The sequence below is a fragment of the Canis lupus genome, chromosome 16 (genome assembly GCF_011100685.1).
Source record: "Canis lupus familiaris isolate Mischka breed German Shepherd chromosome 16, alternate assembly UU_Cfam_GSD_1.0, whole genome shotgun sequence".
In the NCBI taxonomy this organism is placed as follows: Eukaryota; Metazoa; Chordata; class Mammalia; order Carnivora; family Canidae; genus Canis; species Canis lupus.
The window spans coordinates 22,508,865-22,528,929 of NC_049237.1; the positions used below are offsets into that span (position 1 = coordinate 22,508,865).

The 20,065-nt window shown below is 37.2% G+C and overlaps 1 protein-coding gene across 4 annotated transcripts in view; it reads right to left on the minus strand.

The window, feature by feature from the left end:
* Positions 1-20,065, minus strand: part of PSD3 (pleckstrin and Sec7 domain containing 3) — a 594,054-nt gene that overhangs the window by 444,337 nt on the left and 129,652 nt on the right. For all 4 annotated transcript variants that reach the window (XR_005371404.1, XM_038559855.1, XM_038559856.1 and 1 more), the window contains exon 2: positions 3,499-3,607. Coding sequence is in view for 3 of the 4 variants with exons in the window: in XM_038559855.1 (XP_038415783.1) it covers positions 3,499-3,607 (109 nt within the window). In the remaining variant the exon portion in view is untranslated. The remainder of the gene's footprint in view (positions 1-3,498; positions 3,608-20,065) is intronic.

Sequence of the window (20,065 nt, forward strand, 5' to 3'; positions counted from 1 at the left end):
TAAGGTTAACAGTCGAACACCAGTTTTGTGTTCATTTCTAGATATCATGTGAAGATACACCTGGATCTCTACCCCCTCTGTACTGCAGCCTTGGATTTCATTCCATGTGAGTGATGTTTCCCCCCTCAGAGCTCTGGAAAACCAATATCAATCCCCAGGCCCCTCACCTCCTCTCTGATCTCCATCTCATTCTAAAGCATCTAAACTATGTATCCATGGGCAAGTTCTTTAAGATTTCTGAGGTGCATTTCTTTACCTACTTACCTTAAAAAGTCTATAGATCAATAAAGAATATAGGAGTAAGATTTTGTCAACTTCTAAGAGTTAATATAAGAAGTTGACTCCCCTTCTAGCATCCTATAGGCCCTTTTACTTCCTCACACACTTCCATAAGTCCCTTGTTCTCCCTATAAGTTAAGGAACAGAGTCTTAGTTTTCTTCAAAGACTTTCTCAAATATTTTTTCCTTCCAGATTGTGACCAAAAGAAAGACCAACCAACCATGGTCATTTGATACTGCCTTACAAACACATCAAAAAATATGCTTTCCCAAGCCACCCTCCTGTTAAACTATATGTTATTTGGCTAGTTTAGAAAAGCTGTGCTGGTCATCAAAGTGTGGCAACCTACAGGGGAAAACTGAAAGGCACTGCCACCCAAACACTAATTCATATAGGCCTTATGGCTAGCCTAGGTAAGGTTCCTATGATATCTCTTTTTATCTCTTTGAAGTTCAATGCAGCTCACACATATTCCAACAGCTGATTGGAATGGAAGAGGGGAACCTACCTCTGGTAGCTCACAGCCTCATTAAGTCACATCACAACTCATGTCACACATAGCTCAGAGCCTCTCAACAAGTACCAACCACTGCTCTAGCCCTTGAGAAGCTCCTGAAAGCTACAGCTCCAGGAAGCAGAGGGAACACAGAAACCAGAGAAGCACAGTTATCTGTTTCCTTTCACTATACTGATGGACAGATAATGAGAATCTAGATCTTAATTTCAAGCCAAAGGATTCTTCCCACTATTCACATGTTCTCCTGTATCCCATCCAACACCCTAAGCCTTGTCATTGATTCAAAATCTCCGCGGTAAGCTATAGTTGGCAAATAATCTTGACTTGTTTTCCCTGGAACCTCCCACCTACAACTCCTGTTAAATCCCTGCTCAATGGCAAAGTCTAAGCCTTCTCTTGTTGTAGCAGCACCACTTTCCTTGGGCCTGACTGGGGATCACAAACCAAGTGACTGTGCCTGATCTGATTATGTCATTACTAGGGCTCTACCCCTCAAGCGACAACACCAGAGTATGACTGGGGATGTGTCCATTTCTCCAGCAGGCTGTTTCTGAAGCACCTAGTCTAAATCACTTATTAAATTCACTTTTTTTTTAAGGAAAAAAACAATCTTTGTGGAAAGAGGTATGTCCATCAATCAAATTCAAATAAAACACTGTCCTATTCTCTCCACTACCTTACCCTACAGTCTTCTAAATTTGGGCAGTGTTTGGATGAAAGATGACTAGTCTATGTAAAAAACTTCAATAGTGTTTTTGAAATGAAAAAAATATGCCATAAATTTTGTAAAGATATGAAAAGATACGTAAAGATATGAAAATGATCTTACAACCCTCCTGTGGTAAGCAACAGCTTCTGCTACTCTATTCCAATTTCCAGATCAATTCATCTAGATTTGCCACTTTCATTTGCACACCTGGATAAAATTCAAACTCTTTACCTTGCCGTAGAAGGCCCTACATGTTTTTGCCCCTTTTTAAATGATTATCTTGCTAAACTTCTCTCTTACTGATATGCTTTGTTAACCAACCAGGCTAGTCTCTTTCCCGTCCTTCAAACAATTTTTATTTTCTGCCACCATACCCTTACTCATATCATCCCTTCCAACCTGAAATGCCCTCCCCAGACGTCCTACTAATCAGAACACTAGTCATCCTTTACAAAAGAGTCCAACTTCTACTTGCTTCATGAAGTCACGCTGACAGTAATCATTCCCTCCCTCTAGTCACTTACAGAAATGTTACTCCCTGACCAAAGGAAAAGCTCCTAAAGGCAAAGAATTCTAACTTCTTTGCCCCTCACAGTGTCAAGTACAAGTGACTACACATAATAAGTGTTCTTTAAATATATCTGTTCAATAAATGTATGCATACTTTCACACTAGAAACAAATAATACTAACATTTTCACCAAGGCCAATAAAAATAGGTTTAAAATGTCATTAAAATTTCATTTGGATTTGCCTCAGGTATACAGGTATACTCAAAACCTGAATAAGGAAGAACCAAACTCACCCACCAAGTCAGAGAACTATGTAGACATTTGATACTATCTCTACATAGCGAAGTAAAAATAATTTTTTATCAAAGTCCAAAAAAAGCTTAATCAGCACAAAATCACAATGTGAGAAGCAAAGATAAGGCTATGTCAAGGACTTTTAAATAGTCTTGGGTGAATCAGTATTCTCTGTCTGAGAAATAGTGAATAGATGATTAAGTGCCCCAACCTCAAGCCCAGAATAGTTAGGTATTTATGCTGAATGATAAATAGAAATTCGAGAACTTTAATGAAAGCAGAACGATTTTTAAAAGAATAATCAAGCTGATTTATACTTCATTAAGAGTCCTCAACTATTGAAATGTCTAATAAGTATTCATTATTAAGATAAAAGAAATTATTAAACAGATGCATGTGCACTACATTCTTGCTATCCCCAAATATTATGGGGATAATCCTATCTAACATGTAAGTCAAAAATGCAGTTATTATTTAATATTTTTTCAACTGAACAACAGCTATATTAGGTCAGAATCCTTGACTACCCAAAACAAAAATCAGTGTCAGACAGTGATAAAATCGAGGAAAGTCAGGACTGTACATCTAAATCCCAGCTTCAAAGGTCAGGGAAATGAGGATGATGATTACAATAAATAATAACATCAGCAAACACTTTCATAGCACTTATTACATGCCACACATGGCTCTAAGATCTTCATAAATGTCAATATATTTAAAACCTTAAGAGAACTCGGAGACATATGTAACTATTGTCTTTATAACATGTATAATCCCATTTTACAGGTGATAGCACTGACACACCAACAGATCAGCCTACTGAAAGTCACGAACCTCATAAACTACAAGGCTGGACTTCAAATGCAGTAGGTCTAGCTCCAGAGCCCAGGCTCCTAATTACAAGCAACATCCCTTCCGAGGTAACTCCCAAACACACTGATAACCCCTTTATCACCTACTGAGTATTTCTCCACCCTCATTGCTGCCTTCCTACCCCTTTGAAACCTCCTCACTTTAATTATTCTTCAAAACAATCTTTCTAAGAAATACAGGATGTGATTCTTGTAGCCTCTTCTGGGTAATTTCAAATGAGTTCTTGGTTTGAAGAATTCTCAGTTTCTGATATTTGAAATTTCAGTAGCATTTCACATCTGTTACCTGAAGGGGGAGAGTCAGGAAACACTTACTAGTATTTGGAGGTTTCTCTTCAGATCTGCCAAATAAAAATTCATATTTGGCCTTGGCAACACTCTGGGAATGCGCTGATGCATTGTTAACCCAAACAAATGTCTCTGCCTGCAAAATTAAAACATAACAAGAACATCATTTAAAATATATCATAAAAAAATAAATAAATAAAAAATAAAATATATCATAAAAAATACATCATAAAGCAAACCAAACACAAGAGAATGTTTAGGCAATAATGACATATCTACTTGACAGAATTCTACACAACCATTAAAAATGAAACATGAAAAATAGAACACAACAAAAAGCAAAATACAAGATGATCAATTCAAGATTGCAATTATAGAGAAAAATAAGCATACATCTATAGGGGAATAAGAAAAATACATAAACTCTGGCTTCATGGGGAGCAGAACTATGGTACAATATTTTTTTTAATTGAAGTATATAGTTGACATACAACATATTAGTTTCAGGTATACAATAGTGATACAAAATGCTCATCACCATAAATGTCATTACCACCTGTCACCATACAAAGTTATTCCAACAATATTGACTATATTCCCTATTCTGTAATTTTTATTCTTGTGACTTACTTATTTGGAAGTTTGACCTCCTAACCCCCTTCACCTACTTGGGCCATCCTCCCAGCCCCCACCTCTCTAGCAACCACCAGTTTGTTCTCTACATTTATGTTCTCTGCACTTATCTGTATTTCTGAGTATGTTTGTTCACTGATTTGTTTTTTAGATTCTATATATAAGTGAAATCATATGGTATTTGTCTTTGTCTTACTTATTTCACTTACATAATACATTCTAGGTCCATCCATGTTATCATAAATGGCAAGCTTTCCATCTTTTCTATGGCTGAGTATCATTCCCTCGTACATATATACCACATCTTATTAATCCATTCATCTGTGGATGGGTACTTGGGTTGCTTCCATATCTTGGCTATTGGAAGTAACACTGCAATAAACACAAGGGTGCATATATCTTTTCAAATCAGTGTTTCTGTTCTCTTCTTCCAGAAGTGGAATTCCTGGATTACACACTACTTCTATTTTTAATCTTTTGAGGAACCTCCACAGTTTTTCATAGCAGCTGTACCAATTTACATTCCCACCAACAGTGCATGAGGGTTCCCTTTTCTCCACATTCTCATCAACACTGTTATTTCTTGTCTTTTTGATAATAGTCATTAGTCATTCTGACTGTATGAGGTGATATCTCGTTATTGTAATTCACATTTCTCTGATGAGTGATGTTGAACATAGTTTCATGTGTCTCTTGGCCATGTGTTTGTCTTCTTTTGGAAAAATGTCTATTTAGGTGCTTTGCCCAATTTTTAATACATTATTTGTTTTTTTTTTTTTTCAAGTTGAGTTGGATGAGTTTCTTTGGATATTAACCCCTTATCAGATATGTCATTTGCAAATATCTTCTCCCTTTCAGTAGCTTTCCTTTTGGTTTTGTTAATTTCTTTTGCTGTGCAGAAGCTTTTTGTCTCAATAGTTGGTTTTTGCTTTTGTTTCCCTTGCCTGAGAAGACAGACCCAGAAAAATATTGCTAAAGGCAATGTCTGAGAGTTGACCGCCTATGTTTTCCTTCATGAGTTTTTTTATTCTAGGTCTTATATTTTGGTCTTTCATCCATTTTGAGTTTATTTTTGTGTATGGTATAAGAAAAGTGGTCCAGATGCCCCAATACTATTTATTAAAAAGACTGTTTTCCCCCAGTGTATTACCTCCTTTATGATAGATTTATTGATCATACAAGTGTGGGTTTACTTCTGAGCTATCTACCCTGTGCAATTGATGTACATGTCTATTTTTGTGCCCAGACAATACGGTTTTGAGTAACATACATAGCTTTGAAGTATATTCTGAAATCTGGATTGTGATACCTCTGACTTTGTGCTTCCATCTCAAAACTGCTTTGGCCATTTTAGGATTGTTTGTTCCAGTTCTATGAAAAGTACTATTGGTATTTTGATAGGGATTGCACTGCATCTGTAGACTGTTTTGGGTTAGTATGGATATTTTAACAACATTAATTCTTCCAGTCCATAACTGCAATATATCTTTTCATTTATTTGTGTCATCTTCAATTTCTTTCAACAATGTCTTATAGTTTTCAGTACAGGTCTTTCACCTCCTTGGTTAAATTTATTCCCAAGTATTTTCTTCTTTTTTATATTATTGTAAATAGGATCGTTTTCCTAATTTCTTTCTGCTAGTTCATTATTACTGTACAGATATTTGTATATTAATTTTGTATCCTGCGACTTTACTGAATTCACTTATCAGTACTAATAGTTTTTTAGTGGACTCTTTAGGTTTTCTATATGTAATACCATGTCATCTGCAAATAGTGATGTGTTACTTCTTCTTTACCAATGTGGATGCCTTTTATGTCTTTTTCTTGACTATATGCTGCAGCTAAGACTTCCAATACTATGTTGAATAAAAGTGACAAGAGTTGGCATCCTTGTCTTGTTCCTACTCTTAAAGAAAAAGCTTTTGGCTTTTCACCATTGAATATGAGATCAGCTGCGGGTTGCTGGAATTTTTTTAATTAAATTCATGTTACTTCTCTGTAAAATTAGAAAACTGTATTTTATTTTTAGATGCATCATTTTCCAAATGATTACCATTACCCCACAGCACATAGCAGGAATATTTGTGCATGGGTCCTACTAAAATATGCCAACAAAAAGTAGTCTTTCCCCAAAAAGAGACCATATTTTTATAATAAGGAACACCATTCAGCCAAATATGGGGCATAGAGCAGAAGTGCCAGTTATCCCATTTATACTAATTGTCCTAAATTTATTTATTTTAAAGATTTTATTTATTTATTCATGAGAGACACAGAGGGAGGCAAAGACATAGAGAGAGGGAGAAGCACGCTCCTCACAGGGAGCCTGAAGTAGGATCCCCAGACCGGGATCAAGCCCTGAGCTGAAGGCAGATGCTTAACCGCTGAGCCACCCAGGCATCCCACTAATTGTCCTAAATTTAAGCATCTGTCCCATTGTTCTTTGAAATCCCTTCAAGTCCTCTATTTGAAAGACTACAATAGTAACAGTGAAAGTGGTTCACATCATGGTTCTGAATTCCTATGACCTTCTTCCTGGCTGCTTTAGGCAACTGCCAAGAATCAGAAATGCCTCCTTTCTCTGGCCCAGGATTAATTAAAAATCAGTAACAAGGCAGAAGCTGGAAAACACAGAGAAACCTGACCTAGTTCAGTCAGGGACCCATTCTTCTGCCACTTTACCCCAAATTCAAAAATCAACCAGGATCCAGATACTGCCCTCACTGGCTTCCACCCTTCCAGTCATGAGACACCTTCCTTTCTCATGTCTAAGTAGCATACTTGACCATTCACTTTGAGAGAAACACAAAGGGTTTTATTGGCAACCAGGAAACTACTTCAAAGAGGGAAATTTTATTATTTCTATTATATTCTTTGGAGCAGAAATGATTGACAGTAGTAAGAAAGCCCATGATGAAGTTCTGATTCACTCTATCACGCTACTGCAGACCAGTTCAATGAGCAGGCTTCTCTTTGTTCTTTAATACCAATATCAAAAAGCCAGTTGTACAATTTTGAGATAACAATTTATTTCTTAAAATAGCTCTACTATCATTTAATGTTTATAATGTGTAAAATTTATCTTTTTGGTAAAGGTGCATGCTCCTCTTGGAGTTACATGCTTGATAATTACAGGATCTTAATCATCCTTTTCCCCAGCACAGAGGAAATAGCAACGTTTTAATGTATTTGGGGAGCTTCAGACTGGTAGAAGAGGAATATGGTGCCCTAATTTAGGTAGAGTGGTTAAGGAAGGCATTCTGAGGAATGAATGCTTGCAGAGATGAGAACAATGAGAGGCTAGGAAGGGCCAGAAACCTCCATCCAAGCAGAGGGAGGGTCATACAGGATGACTTTAAGCATGAAAGAGTTAGGCTACTGGAATGATTGAAAAGCCAACGTGACTACAGAATAGTGGGTAAATGGGAAACTTTAGTGACTGGCCAGGACAATAACACAGCAGAAAGTAATAGTAGAGAGGAGACAGGTACCAAATACACAAGGTGTGTAGGTCAAAGAAAGGTTTACTGGGAAGCCAGTAAAGGGTTTGTAATATACAGTGATTCACTAACATTTTTTAAAAATCATTCATTTAAGCTTTTAAAAGAATATTGATTGTTATAGGAAAATGGACTGAAATGCATCCAGAGGAAGCAGGCAACAGTTAGGAGTCCAAGTTAGAGAGTATGGAGGCTTAGAGTAGAACAATGGCATGAAAATTGGCTGAAGTAGATGAATTTTAAATATATTTTGTAGGGAGGTTCTACATAAATTTTCTGATAAATTGGGATTTAAGGAATGAGAGAAAAGGAGAAATCAGGGATAATTATAATGAGTAACATTTGCTAATCACTTAGTCCTGGCAAATCACTGCTCTGATGCAGCAGAGAGAAACTTCGCATGTCCATATTGCTTCTATTTCCCTTGATACTGTGACCTATAGCTTAGAAACTTCTGCTTACTGTAACCTGCACATGGGCATGTTACAGCTAAGATTTGCAAAAACTGTTTTCCATCCAAAATCTACCTCACCCAGGGAGATAAGAAAGTATGTACAAAAATGACTATGCTCTGTTCAAGATTTACGGAATGACATGACCAGAGTTCTGTATGCAAAGATCAACTGACCAAGGACAAAGAAGTTACACAACCTCCTTCAGATATCTAGAGACATCAGTCACCTCTGGACTCCAACCCTCTCCCACTTCCCCTCTTCCTAACATAAAAAATCTCAAATCTCACGCCTGGGGAGATGGTTCTTTGGGACAATAGTCCTAGTCTACCATCAGTTCGCTGGTTTTCTGAATAGAAGTGCTTTCCTTACCCCAACATCTTGCCCTTGACTTACTGGTCTGTCATGTGGCCAGCAGAACAAGCTTGGACTAGGTGATGCTAATGCAATACATGGGGTATCTCATTTAACACTCAGAACCATCCTGTGAGGTGGGCACTACTATCACCCCACATACAGAAAGAAGCAATGAGTGGGTAAGTTACTTGTCCAAGTTTATAAATTGTGGATTCAAATCATGAATCCAGAACCCATGACTCTCAGGAATCTGGCCTAAGCTACTGGGTCCATGTACTGAGACCAGGGAGACTGGAGAAGGGACATTATCAATAGCTTGGATTTGTGCTTCCAGGTGACCTCTTAAGGTCTCAGTAAAACAACAGAAAAGAAAATCCTAAAGACAAAATCCATTACTATGGTTCTAAAAAACAAGAAAAGATGCCATCAATGAAGTACCAGTTTTAAGAAATTACAGAAAGATCATTTTTTGGCACAGTTTCAATTTAAAGCCTGAAAACTGTTCTCTAAAGGAACATTCCTCTTCAGCCCTTAAGGGTTCTTAACCTCAGTTCCATAACGGCCTATCAATAGAATTCTGGAAACCTGAAGTTCCTGAAGGGGGAAAAAAATTCCATCTTTATTTTCCCTTACCTTAAGCTGAAATGTAGCATTTTTTTTTCAAATATGAACATATGCAATGAACCACAGTAGTATTATCAGTAGCTGCAACTTTGTTACCAATGGAAATCACAACCATTTTCACACCATATAATGGTTACTGCAGATATCTTAAAACACAATTTACATTCATCCCTACTTTGAAATGATAGTAGTTACTAGATCCACCACTAAATTTTTTTTAAATATTTTTTATTTATTTATTTATGATAGTCACACAGAGAGAGAGAGAGGCAGAGACACAGGCAGAGGGAGAAGCAGGCTCCATGCACCGGGAGCCCGACGTGGGATTCGATCCCAGGTCTCCAGGATTGCGCCCTGGGCCAAAGGCAGGCGCCAAACGGCTGCGCCACCCAGGGATCACCCACCACTAAATTTAATTATGAATAAAGAAATGTATTACAATATCACAAATTTGTTTAATATTTTGTTAAATATAAATCATTAAACATCTGTTAAATACTATCACTAGTTTTCCTGAAGCTCCACGTATATTATTAAATGTACTTAGAAAGCATTATTCTGACAAGAGATCCAGAGCATTACCGGACTGCCGAAAAGGGAGATGGCACAAAAGAAGAGACCTTGCTTTTTACTATAGAGAACAAAGTGATGGCTACCACAGAGGAGGTGGGTGGTGGGACCGGGGAAATACATGATGGGGATTAAAGAGTAGACTTATAATGAAATGAAATAAAACAAATAAAAAAGAAGAGGCCCTGCTTCAATAGCATTGTTCCTCAATGTGCATCTCATCACCCATTAGTGACTCGATCAGGTTTTTATATAAATAAATTTATACACACATATATATTTAAAAAAATAAAACTGAAAATACCAGACTATGATACCTTACTATTGCAGTAAGATAAGCATTGCTTTATAACATTTTAAGTTACTGTGTGCATGTGCACATGAACGTGTGTGTGTGTGTGTGTCAGAGCATGATGTAAAATGTGTATCTCATCGTAAATCACAATCAAACTGGTGCAAACACATTGCTCTAGAGAAGCTCTCAAACTTCAGCATGAATTAGCATCATCAACAGGCCTTGTTAAAACATGTACTTTGGATTCACCCAGAGTTTCTGTTTCAGTGGGTCTGGATGTTTGGCCTGAGAATTTGCATTTTCTAATAATGCTACAGGCAGTGTTAATGCTGGTGCTCCAGGGATTGAATTTTGTGAGTCACTGTCCTAGACCAATGTTTTTCATCCTTTCTTGTATATATGAATCACGTGGGAATATATTGTTAATATATAGATTAAGCAGGTCCGGTCCGGGGTGGTGCCTGAGATTCCTGAGACTCTGCATTTCTAAAAAAGTTCCTGGGAGATGCTGACTCCAGTTCACAGAGCACATCTGTGCTACAGTTTGGAAGTAAAGTGGTGTTCAAAGTATATTCAGACTGTAGAGAAGAGAAATATTTTTTAAAGGGATGCTTTACCCAGAATTAAATACACTAAAAGGTTCCACTCTGATAAAGCACCCTACACTCTGACAATTATGAGGGATCCTAAACCCAATTTTCAAACCTGAATCAAAGCATTAACATTCCTCCACCTTGCCTAGTGAAATAAAATTCATTCTACCTACATTAATTTTATATACATATAAAATTATATACATCAATATATATATACACCTTATTCCCATGCCAAGTGTTATAAACAAGTACCCATCTCTACAATAATTTTTGCAGGTCTCTGAAAAATCGTATTTGAAAAGAGCAACTTGAAGGAAGCCCCATATAATTCAGTCCACATTTCCCTCTGTATTACTAATTGAATAAAATAGATCTTTTATTTTTATCAGTCATTTAGAAACATAAATTGCATTAAGAAGTATGGGATATGAAGTAACATTAGCAAATGGACTGTTAGATGATCTAGACTTTAATCCCACCAGGAATTTCCACTCAATCTCACACTAATGCTTATCTTTGGACTTTAGCTTCTCTATTGATAAAGAATGTTATTCATATTTATCTCTAAAATCCCTTCAAATTCTGAAGCACAAAGATTCTTCACACTTCTGAGCCACCTTCACAAATATTACATTAAGGAGGAATAACACAAATCCCCTGTGATAACATTACAATGACATGATTATCAAAACAGGCCCAGCATTTAAAGATGCGAGTCCACTGTTACATGGACAGGACAAATAAAATCTCAATCTTACTTTTTATATAGCTTTTCAAATTTGCAAAGAATTTTCTATTACATTATCCAACTCTCGGGATGTTGCTGAATCGCCGATCTTAGACACATGAGAAACACATGATGTAAAATAATTCTTCTAATTGTCTAGCTACAAAACATCAAGAGGAGAAGCCGAAAGCAGCAAGAAATTTTTAGATGTAAAAGCAGTTTGATTTGGGAGGAGACGGATGCGGCCAGAGGAAGAGAAGGGTGGAATAGGGGCTGAGAGCAGAGTTTGAGGAGGGTGTTGTATGTTCTTTCATTTCCTTATCATTTCAATTTCACCGTGGGGTTCAGAGCATATGAGAGCCTCCTAGTCAGTTAGAGCTGAATATTATAAATGCTTTAAGCCAGAGATTATTAAAAGCTAAAATAAAGTATTTTATTTTAAAAACAGTATTTCAGAACTCATGAAGAACAAATACTTGGTTCCAACATTCACACCTCATACTTGATCCTTCAATCTCATCTGCTCCCACTGCCCAGCAGAAATCAGGCCTGTGGATACAAGGCATTGTGCATGCCATCTTACATGCAGGCAGGGCTGAGTACTAATGCTGCAAAAGGCAACAGTCAATTAGGTAGGTGTTATGGGGTGAACTGTGTCCCCTAAAATTGATATGTTGAAGTCCAGTGCCTTAGATGTGACTTTATTTGGAGACTGTCTTTAAAGGGGTAATTAAGTTAAAATAAGATCATTAAGGTGGATGCTAATTCAATATGACTGGTGTTCTTATAAGAAGAGGAGATTAGGACCATATGAAGGCACAAGGAGAAGCCAGCCATCAGCAAGCCAAGGAGAGAGGCTTGCAGAAGAAACCAGCCCTGCTGACACCCCGATCCCAGACTTCTAGCCTCCAAATCTGTTGCTGTCTAAACCACCCACTCTGAGGTACCTTACTATGGCAACTACCACATTGGGGAAGGCTGAAAGAGCTAAGAGCAAAAAGGAAGTTATTTAGTATAACAAGTACCTTACATTCTGTCAAGAGAGAACAGAACCAAAGTCACACCACACAGTATTCACAGTCCAACGGGAGGGGAAGGTGGAGAGAGGAGTGGCTAAAACAAGGAGAATTAGTAAAAAAGAACTATCAGTTCCCCAGTTCCTTACCCCCACTTCAATGGGCAAAGGTCCCTCCCTAACCCAGGCAAAAGAATGGAGTTGCATTCACTAGAGACATTTTTTTGAAGAACACCTCCGGCTGAGGGACACCAGGCACAAATGACACAAGATACTATAGTGGAAATGGGGATTTATTTGCTAAACGTTAAGATGCTTAGTCTTCTCCCACCCAGGCTGTAAAATGCTGGCTGCGCCCTAGAGTCTACCCTGCAGGCAGGCAAATAGATAAAGAGCTTTCTCTGCAGAATGTAATCAGCTCAAGAAAGACCTACATAATTAAATCAAGGGTCCACTAGTAAGTAGCTAACCAGGTCCTCATACAGTGAAATTTAGAACTACCAACTGGCCATTAGACCCCACTATTACATTACATTATATTCCTTAATTTTCCTAGCTATGATACTTTTTGAAAATTACAGTCCAGTTATTTTGTAGAATGTTCTTCACCTTGGGTTTGTCTTTACCTTTCCTCATGATTAAATTCACACTATGCATCTTCCATATGAATATCATAGAAGTGATGCCATTCTGCTCTTTGCATCCATCCTCCAGGGGGCACAAATTTAACTTGTCCCACTTACTTATTAATCTTATTCACTTTGATCTGCCAGGCTTTTCCACTGACAATCGCAACTTTTTCTCTCTGTAATTAATTATTATGCTGTAGAAAAATACTTAGAAAATATGTAAATACCCTGCTCCTCATCAAATTTTCAACCTATAAATTTATTTTTATCAGTAAAGGCTGAATTTACTATTTTATTCGGTGGGCTGTAATCTACTTTCATTATTTACTTCAAAGCTCAGATTGCCTGGTTTTGGCCAGTGGAATTTCTACCTGGCCTCTGTTTTTCTGAACATATCTCCACTATTCCATGAGTACCACTTTATTTTCTGGTACAACAGGACATTCCAGGCTTCTCCCTACAATCAGCTGTTTCTTTAAAAAAAAAAAAAAAAAAAAAAAGTCCCTTTCAGTGAAAGATATTATTTAGTATTTGGATAAAAGAACTGGACTTTGGGTGATTGAGTATGCTCATTGCTACTAGGGTGTACTTGCTTATAGACTGGCTCAGAGGACCCAGAGAATTTTAAACAGACACAAACATGTATGTTCACTGCAACAGGCCAGCATATCCACGTTCTAATCCCTGCTATCTGTGAATGCAGCCTGATATGGCAAAGACTTTGAAGACATGATTAAGTTTCTTGATATAAGGAAACTATTCTGGATTACTCAGGTGGGCCAAGGTTTGATACAAAAAAGAAGAAAGTCAGAGGAAAGCAAGAATGAGAGAAACAGTGCTGTTATTAGAGCAGTGAAGGGTCCAAATGCCCCTTGTAAGGAATGTGAGAAATGGCAGTTCTAGAGGCTGGAAATAGCAAGAAAACTGATCCTCCCTCGTTTCTAGAGGAACCACTACCTTGCTGGCACCATCATTTTAGCCGCTAAAACTCATTCAGACTTTGGGCCTCTAGAACTGTAAGAGAATAAATTCCTGTTGTTTTAAGCTACCACATTGCAGTACTTTGTTACAGCAGCCATAGAAACTGATAACAAGCACACAGACAAATATATATATATATATATATATATATATATATATATATATATATATATATACAGAAGTGCATACTTTTTATTCTATAATTATTTCTACATCTATGCAATCAAAAAACCAAGGACTCACATTCATATTTTTTCCATGAATATACCTTTTGTGCTTTGAAGTACAAATGAGTTGTTAATGAAATAATCACAAGACTTATCAAGGAATTGTTATTCCACTAATATTTTCCTTGTTATTATAGTTCATTCAAATATACTCCATTATTCCACTAAAACTAAGAAATTTGTATTGCTGAAACACCAAAAATAAAACCATCCATTCCTTCCATTTACATGGCTATAAATAGAGATATTCAAATCTTATCATGTGTAGCATCTTTCCATTTAAAAAGATTACTGGCACATGCCTGCCTATGAACAAGCAGAAAAAACACTCGTGTTTGAGAAGAGGATGGCCCAATTGATGGGCGGGAATTTACAATTCCCCTATAACTAGCCCCTACTATTTTGACAAGCTAATAGGTTAGATATTCAAAATCAGTAACAGCACCAAGGGAAATTGGGACAGAGGGCCTCTCAAGAGTAGAGAGAGGCCAAAAACAGTCAGGAGATAAACAAGGTAACAGAAAGCCATTAAAAAACAGCATCAAAACTAAAGAGCAAAGCAGGAAATGGACTACAAGACCAAAGAGAAGACAGTGGCCAAAACTAAAGCGCAAAGCAGGAAATGGACTACAAGACCAAAGAGAAGACAGTGGCCAAAAGGAGAACTCGGCTCCTCACCTAATCACTATCTAGCCCTGCTCCCAAGCCTGGTTTTTACTGTGTGTTCACAAAGACAAGAGCTGAATTCATGGCTTTTTAAAAAGCCCCGGAGGTCCATTCTTTTGCTACCAGCTGTTGTCCACTCACTCAGCCCATTTCCTGAATGCATACTCCCCTGGGGCAAGGCAAGTAGGGGTTCTGGGGCTTCTCCAGGGATGGGGTCAGGGAAGCTGGCCTAAAGGGGGAGGCGGTGGCAGGAACTCCAGAGCAGAGACAGACTTACCTTGCTGCCCTCCATTGCGGAAAGTCAAAGGGAAGAATAAGCAGGCTTTGGGCTACAAAAGGCAAGTCACCCTCACAAACACGGATTTTCAACAGACAATGCATGAGCTAAAGAATAATGAGTGAATGCAAATTACCTTTGTTCTTAAATACAGAACACTGGAGAATAAATGATTCACTGAGAGGTATCCTCACTTTTATAGTTGTAAAGACATTTACATATACCCTCCTCCCACCCACCTACCCACATACCCCACAGTCTAGATCAGGAGAGCTTCTGCAGATTAGAGGCTTGTTCTATTTTTACATCTATAATTGGAATATAAAAATCATGTGATAAGCTATATTTTTTTAGGCTGAGCTCAAATAATACTTAGTGCTTTACTAAGTATTAAGAGTTAATTTTGGGAAGCCGGGGTGGCTCAGCGGTTTAGCGCCTTCAGCCCAGGATGTGGTCCTGGGGACCCGGGATTGAGTCCCACATCGGGCTCCCTGTGTGGAGCCTGCTTTTCCCTCTGCCTGTGTCTCTGCCTCTCTCTCTCTCTCTCTCTCATAAATAAATAAAATCTTTTTTTAAAAAAAAAAAAGAGTTAATTTTAAGAATACTTGATTGAGCTTGCTGGAAACCTAGAAACTGGGGATCCCTGGGTGGCTCAGTGGTTTGGCACCTGCCTTCGGCCCAGAGCGTAATCCTGGAATCCTGGGATCAAGTCCCACATCGGGTTCCCTGCATGGAGCCTGCTTCTCCCTCTGCCTGTGTCTCTGTGTGTGTCTCTCTCTCTGTCTCTCATGAATAAATACATAAAATCTTAAAAAGAAAAAAAAAAAGAAACCTAGAAACTGATTTGTTCCTGTGGAAAAATAAAAGCAGAGTTCCAAATAATGATAAACTCTTTATTATTTACCTATACATTTTACTCAGACATATAGTAAAATCTGGTTAACTGAGGTTGGTAGCTCATATAAATTTATGAGTGAAGACTACTGATATGAGTGATTACAGATCCTTAATTTTGTCTGGGGGAGCTGAGAACAAATCATCTTTTTGTACAAGAGCAAATTAGTTAAAAATATAAGGAGATGGTGGTATTATTAGTGTAACACTTCCCTTATCTGAAACATAATAATCCAGCAAACACATATTGAGATAACAGAAAACAGATTTTCAGAATGATTAAAAGTATACATGTTCAAAGGTCCATGCAATTAAATATATATACACTAATCAGGAGAACATTTCAAGGCTCTTGTATATGAACAACTGGGGGTAAATCTTGTTCTCTTCTAAGTTGGTAAGACTCTCAACAGTTTATTAGGGTGAAGGGCTAAAGGCAAGCAGACACTATTAAAAATCAAGAATTGGGCAGCCCCGGTGGTGCAGCGGTTTAGCGCCGCCTGCAGCCCAGGGTGTGATCCTGGAGACCGGGAATCGAGTCCCACATCAGGCTCCCTGCATGGAGCCTGCTTCTCCCTCTGCCCGTGTCTCTGCCTTTCTCTTTCTCTCTCTCTCTCATGAATAAATAAAAACTTTTTAAGAAATAAATAATAAAATAAAAAATAAATAAAAATCAAGAATGACAACCAGAAGTCTGACAGTAAAGACAAACAATAAAAGGTAATGTAAACAAGGTAAAAGACAAGCATAGACTGGGAGTAAATATTTGCAACATATATTTAAATAATGAAGATGCAACAAATTCCAACAGACCCATAAGAAAAAGATATACTCAACAGAGAAACAAGCAGAAGATAAAAATGATCTGAGAAATGTAAATACCAATGACCAATATACACTAAATGATGTTCAAACTTGCTAATAATCAATGAAGTACAAATTAAAACCAAAGTCGCCAATTTTTACCCATCGTATTGGAAAAGATTAAAATCTATGAAAATAACATAATTTCTTCATGTGGAAGTAACAACAGTCTTGACTTTATAGGATTTTTGCAAGGATAAAGGAAGATAATATATATGAAGACCTTAGAACAGAGGCCAGAACATTATAAATACACAACAGATGTTAGTTGCGGCTGTCATCATTACTATACTTGTATTTCTATATTATTTGGTTTATATATCTCTTAGTCAACTATAAGTCTTTGGAGTACAAGAATTAAAGCATGCATTTTTTTAAAGATTTTATTTATTCATTTGACAGACAGCATTATTTATTCATTTGACAGAGGAAGGGAGGAGTAGAGGAAGAAGGAGAAGCAGGATCCTCATTGGACAGGGAACCCAATGTAAAATTTGATCCTAGGACCCCAGGATCATAACCTGAGCCGAAGGCAGATGCTTAACCGACTGAGCCATTCAGGTCCTCCTAAACATGCATTTTTAATAATATATTTTGTATTGGTAATATAAAGCTAACATATTTTCATTTCAGTAATACATATGCATCTCAGTTTCTTGACTATGTAACAGTCTGCTATATAACTGTAACAATTTATTAATTTATCAATTCTTACTATTATAAGTAATGTTGTAGTGATCAACTTTCTATCCATTTCACATTTCTTTACATTCTCCTCTGATTATTAGTTTAGGAAAATCTCCTATAAGTAGAATTTTGGGGTCAAATAAAAAGCACACTTTAGACTCTTGATATGTACTGCTAAGCAGTCCTCCAGAGAATTGGTACCAGCCGTAGGCAGAAACTACACTATCAATGATGTCTGAAACCAATCCAAATCATAGTTCTTAGCACATTTTAAGGATCCTAATAAACTGAATGAATGGAAGGAAAAACAGAAGGAAGTTGACAGAAAAAGACATTTGTGGGGAAAACGGTATCATTTGAGGAAAGGCAGCTACTGGGGAAGTAAAGAACACGTTCAGAAAATGACAACCCAGTTAAGGGGATGATGGCAAGGTACAGAGGGAAGGTGAGAAAGTGAAATAGATTGGTGCTTCTCGAACTGCACTGGGCACACACCAAACACTGGAGATCTAGCTAAAATTCTAGTTCTGACTCAACAGATCTGGGGTAGGACCTGAGATTCTGCATTTCCAAGAACCTCTCAGGTGGTGCAGATGGAATGCACTTCAAAATAAGGAAGTAGGTGATTTACTAAAGGAACAGATTAACACTGGAGACTTTCAAACCTCAAGGTAAAGAGTTTGGACTTCGGGGTATTGAATTATGTGGTACCCAATTGGAGGGAGCCAGTTATATTAGAAGTTTCTGGGCAAGAGAGACCTCCATGACTACAACTACAAGGACTCATAATTCAGTAAGAGATGGCAGCCAAAACTAGGAGTACATATCAATCACCTGAATACACCTATGCTTCAGAATAAATAATCCCTCAGGAAAGAAAGGGTGATTGCACACAACTCGAGAAATTAATCTAATTTAGGGCAACAAAATCAAAGGTAAGAACAGCCCAGACAGAGTCCAATTCTCCAAGAGCTAATTCCATGTCATCTCTTCAATCCCTATCCTCTCCAATCAGCATAAGCACTGGAAAGGAGACTAAGACAGAAGCCAGAATTTGCTGAATTTATTTCCACTATCCCACTACACTATGATCTGGAAAAGGAGGAGCAAAGAGAAGGGACAGGGATAAGTTAGGTAGACTGGGATCAGGTAGACATTAGAACAATAATATGTTAGAACATAGCCATTTCCAAGGCTCCCTAAAGGCTCTTAATCAGGAAATCACTGCTTGCTAAAAGCTTATGAGATCACCAAGATCATCAAGTTAATAATGAATACACTTATTGGTGGGATGAAGAGTGGGTGCAACTGGCATGACAAAGAAACCCAGTGACCTGTGCTGTAGTAGTCAGGATCTCTCGGACATTTGCCATGGCATGCTCATACACTGTTGGGAGTGTGAAGAGTTGTAACCAATTTGGAAGAGAATTTGGCTATTTCTGTCAAAATCTAAAATGTACACACCCCTTTAGCAACTCCAATTGTAGGAATTTAGTCTACAAAAAACCAACAAGCCAAATAATTTACATGTCTATCAATAGGGATCTAATGACCTATTCTATAATGAAATACAAAAAAGATTTAAGAATAAGGAAGACTTTATGTGCTACTCTAAAGGTATCTCTAAGGTACATTATTAAATAAAAATAGTGAAGTAGAAAACTGTGTAGAATATGCAACCATTTATGGGAGGGATGTATGGGTATACACACCACACACACACACACACATACACATACAGAGTCTGGTAACAGATGGCCAGGAGACATGGGTTTCTGAGATGAGAGGAAGACTTTCTTTATAGAGTTCCTTCCTTTTTGTATCAATTAATTAATTAGTTTTTAATCATACATCATGTATTATTATTTCCAATTTGGGACTTGTTTTTTGGGTTTTTTTTTTAAGGTCCCTCAATGCATGGATTCCTTCTGAAATTTCAAGGAGTTACATTTTACACATTTTCCTGCAAACAAAAACTGCAGGTCAATCTCACAAAACTAAATGTAAAAATCCTAAACAAGAAATTAGCAAAGTGAATTCAACAATATTTAAAAAAAAAGTAATCCATTACAATCAACTTGGCTTTATTCCAAGAAAGCAAAACTGTTTTAATTTTAGAACTCCATTAATGTAATCTACCATACTGACAAATAAAAGGGAAAAAAAATCTATCTGATCATCAGAATACATGTAGAAAAATATCTGATAAAATTCAACATCAATTTATTATTTTAAAAAGGATCCTTAGCAAACTATGTATAGAAGAGAAGTTCCATAAACTGGCAAAGGCATTACAAGACGATCCAGAGTAATTGGTGAAATTCTTCCTACATGTCCAATAAGCAAGCAATACAAAGATGTTTAATGATGGGCCTTAAACTCTTTTTGGAGAATGACTTTAAAATATACTACATATGCTTTCAGCATACTTATAATATCTTACATCATAACTTCCAAAGCCAGAAGTTCCATGAATCCAACTGAAGGTTTAAAAAAAAAAAAAAGTATAAAAATAGGAATCCATTCTATAGCACTATCAGATTTACATTACCAAAACAAGACTCTATACACTCTAGAGTTCAAAAATTTGTAAGTGT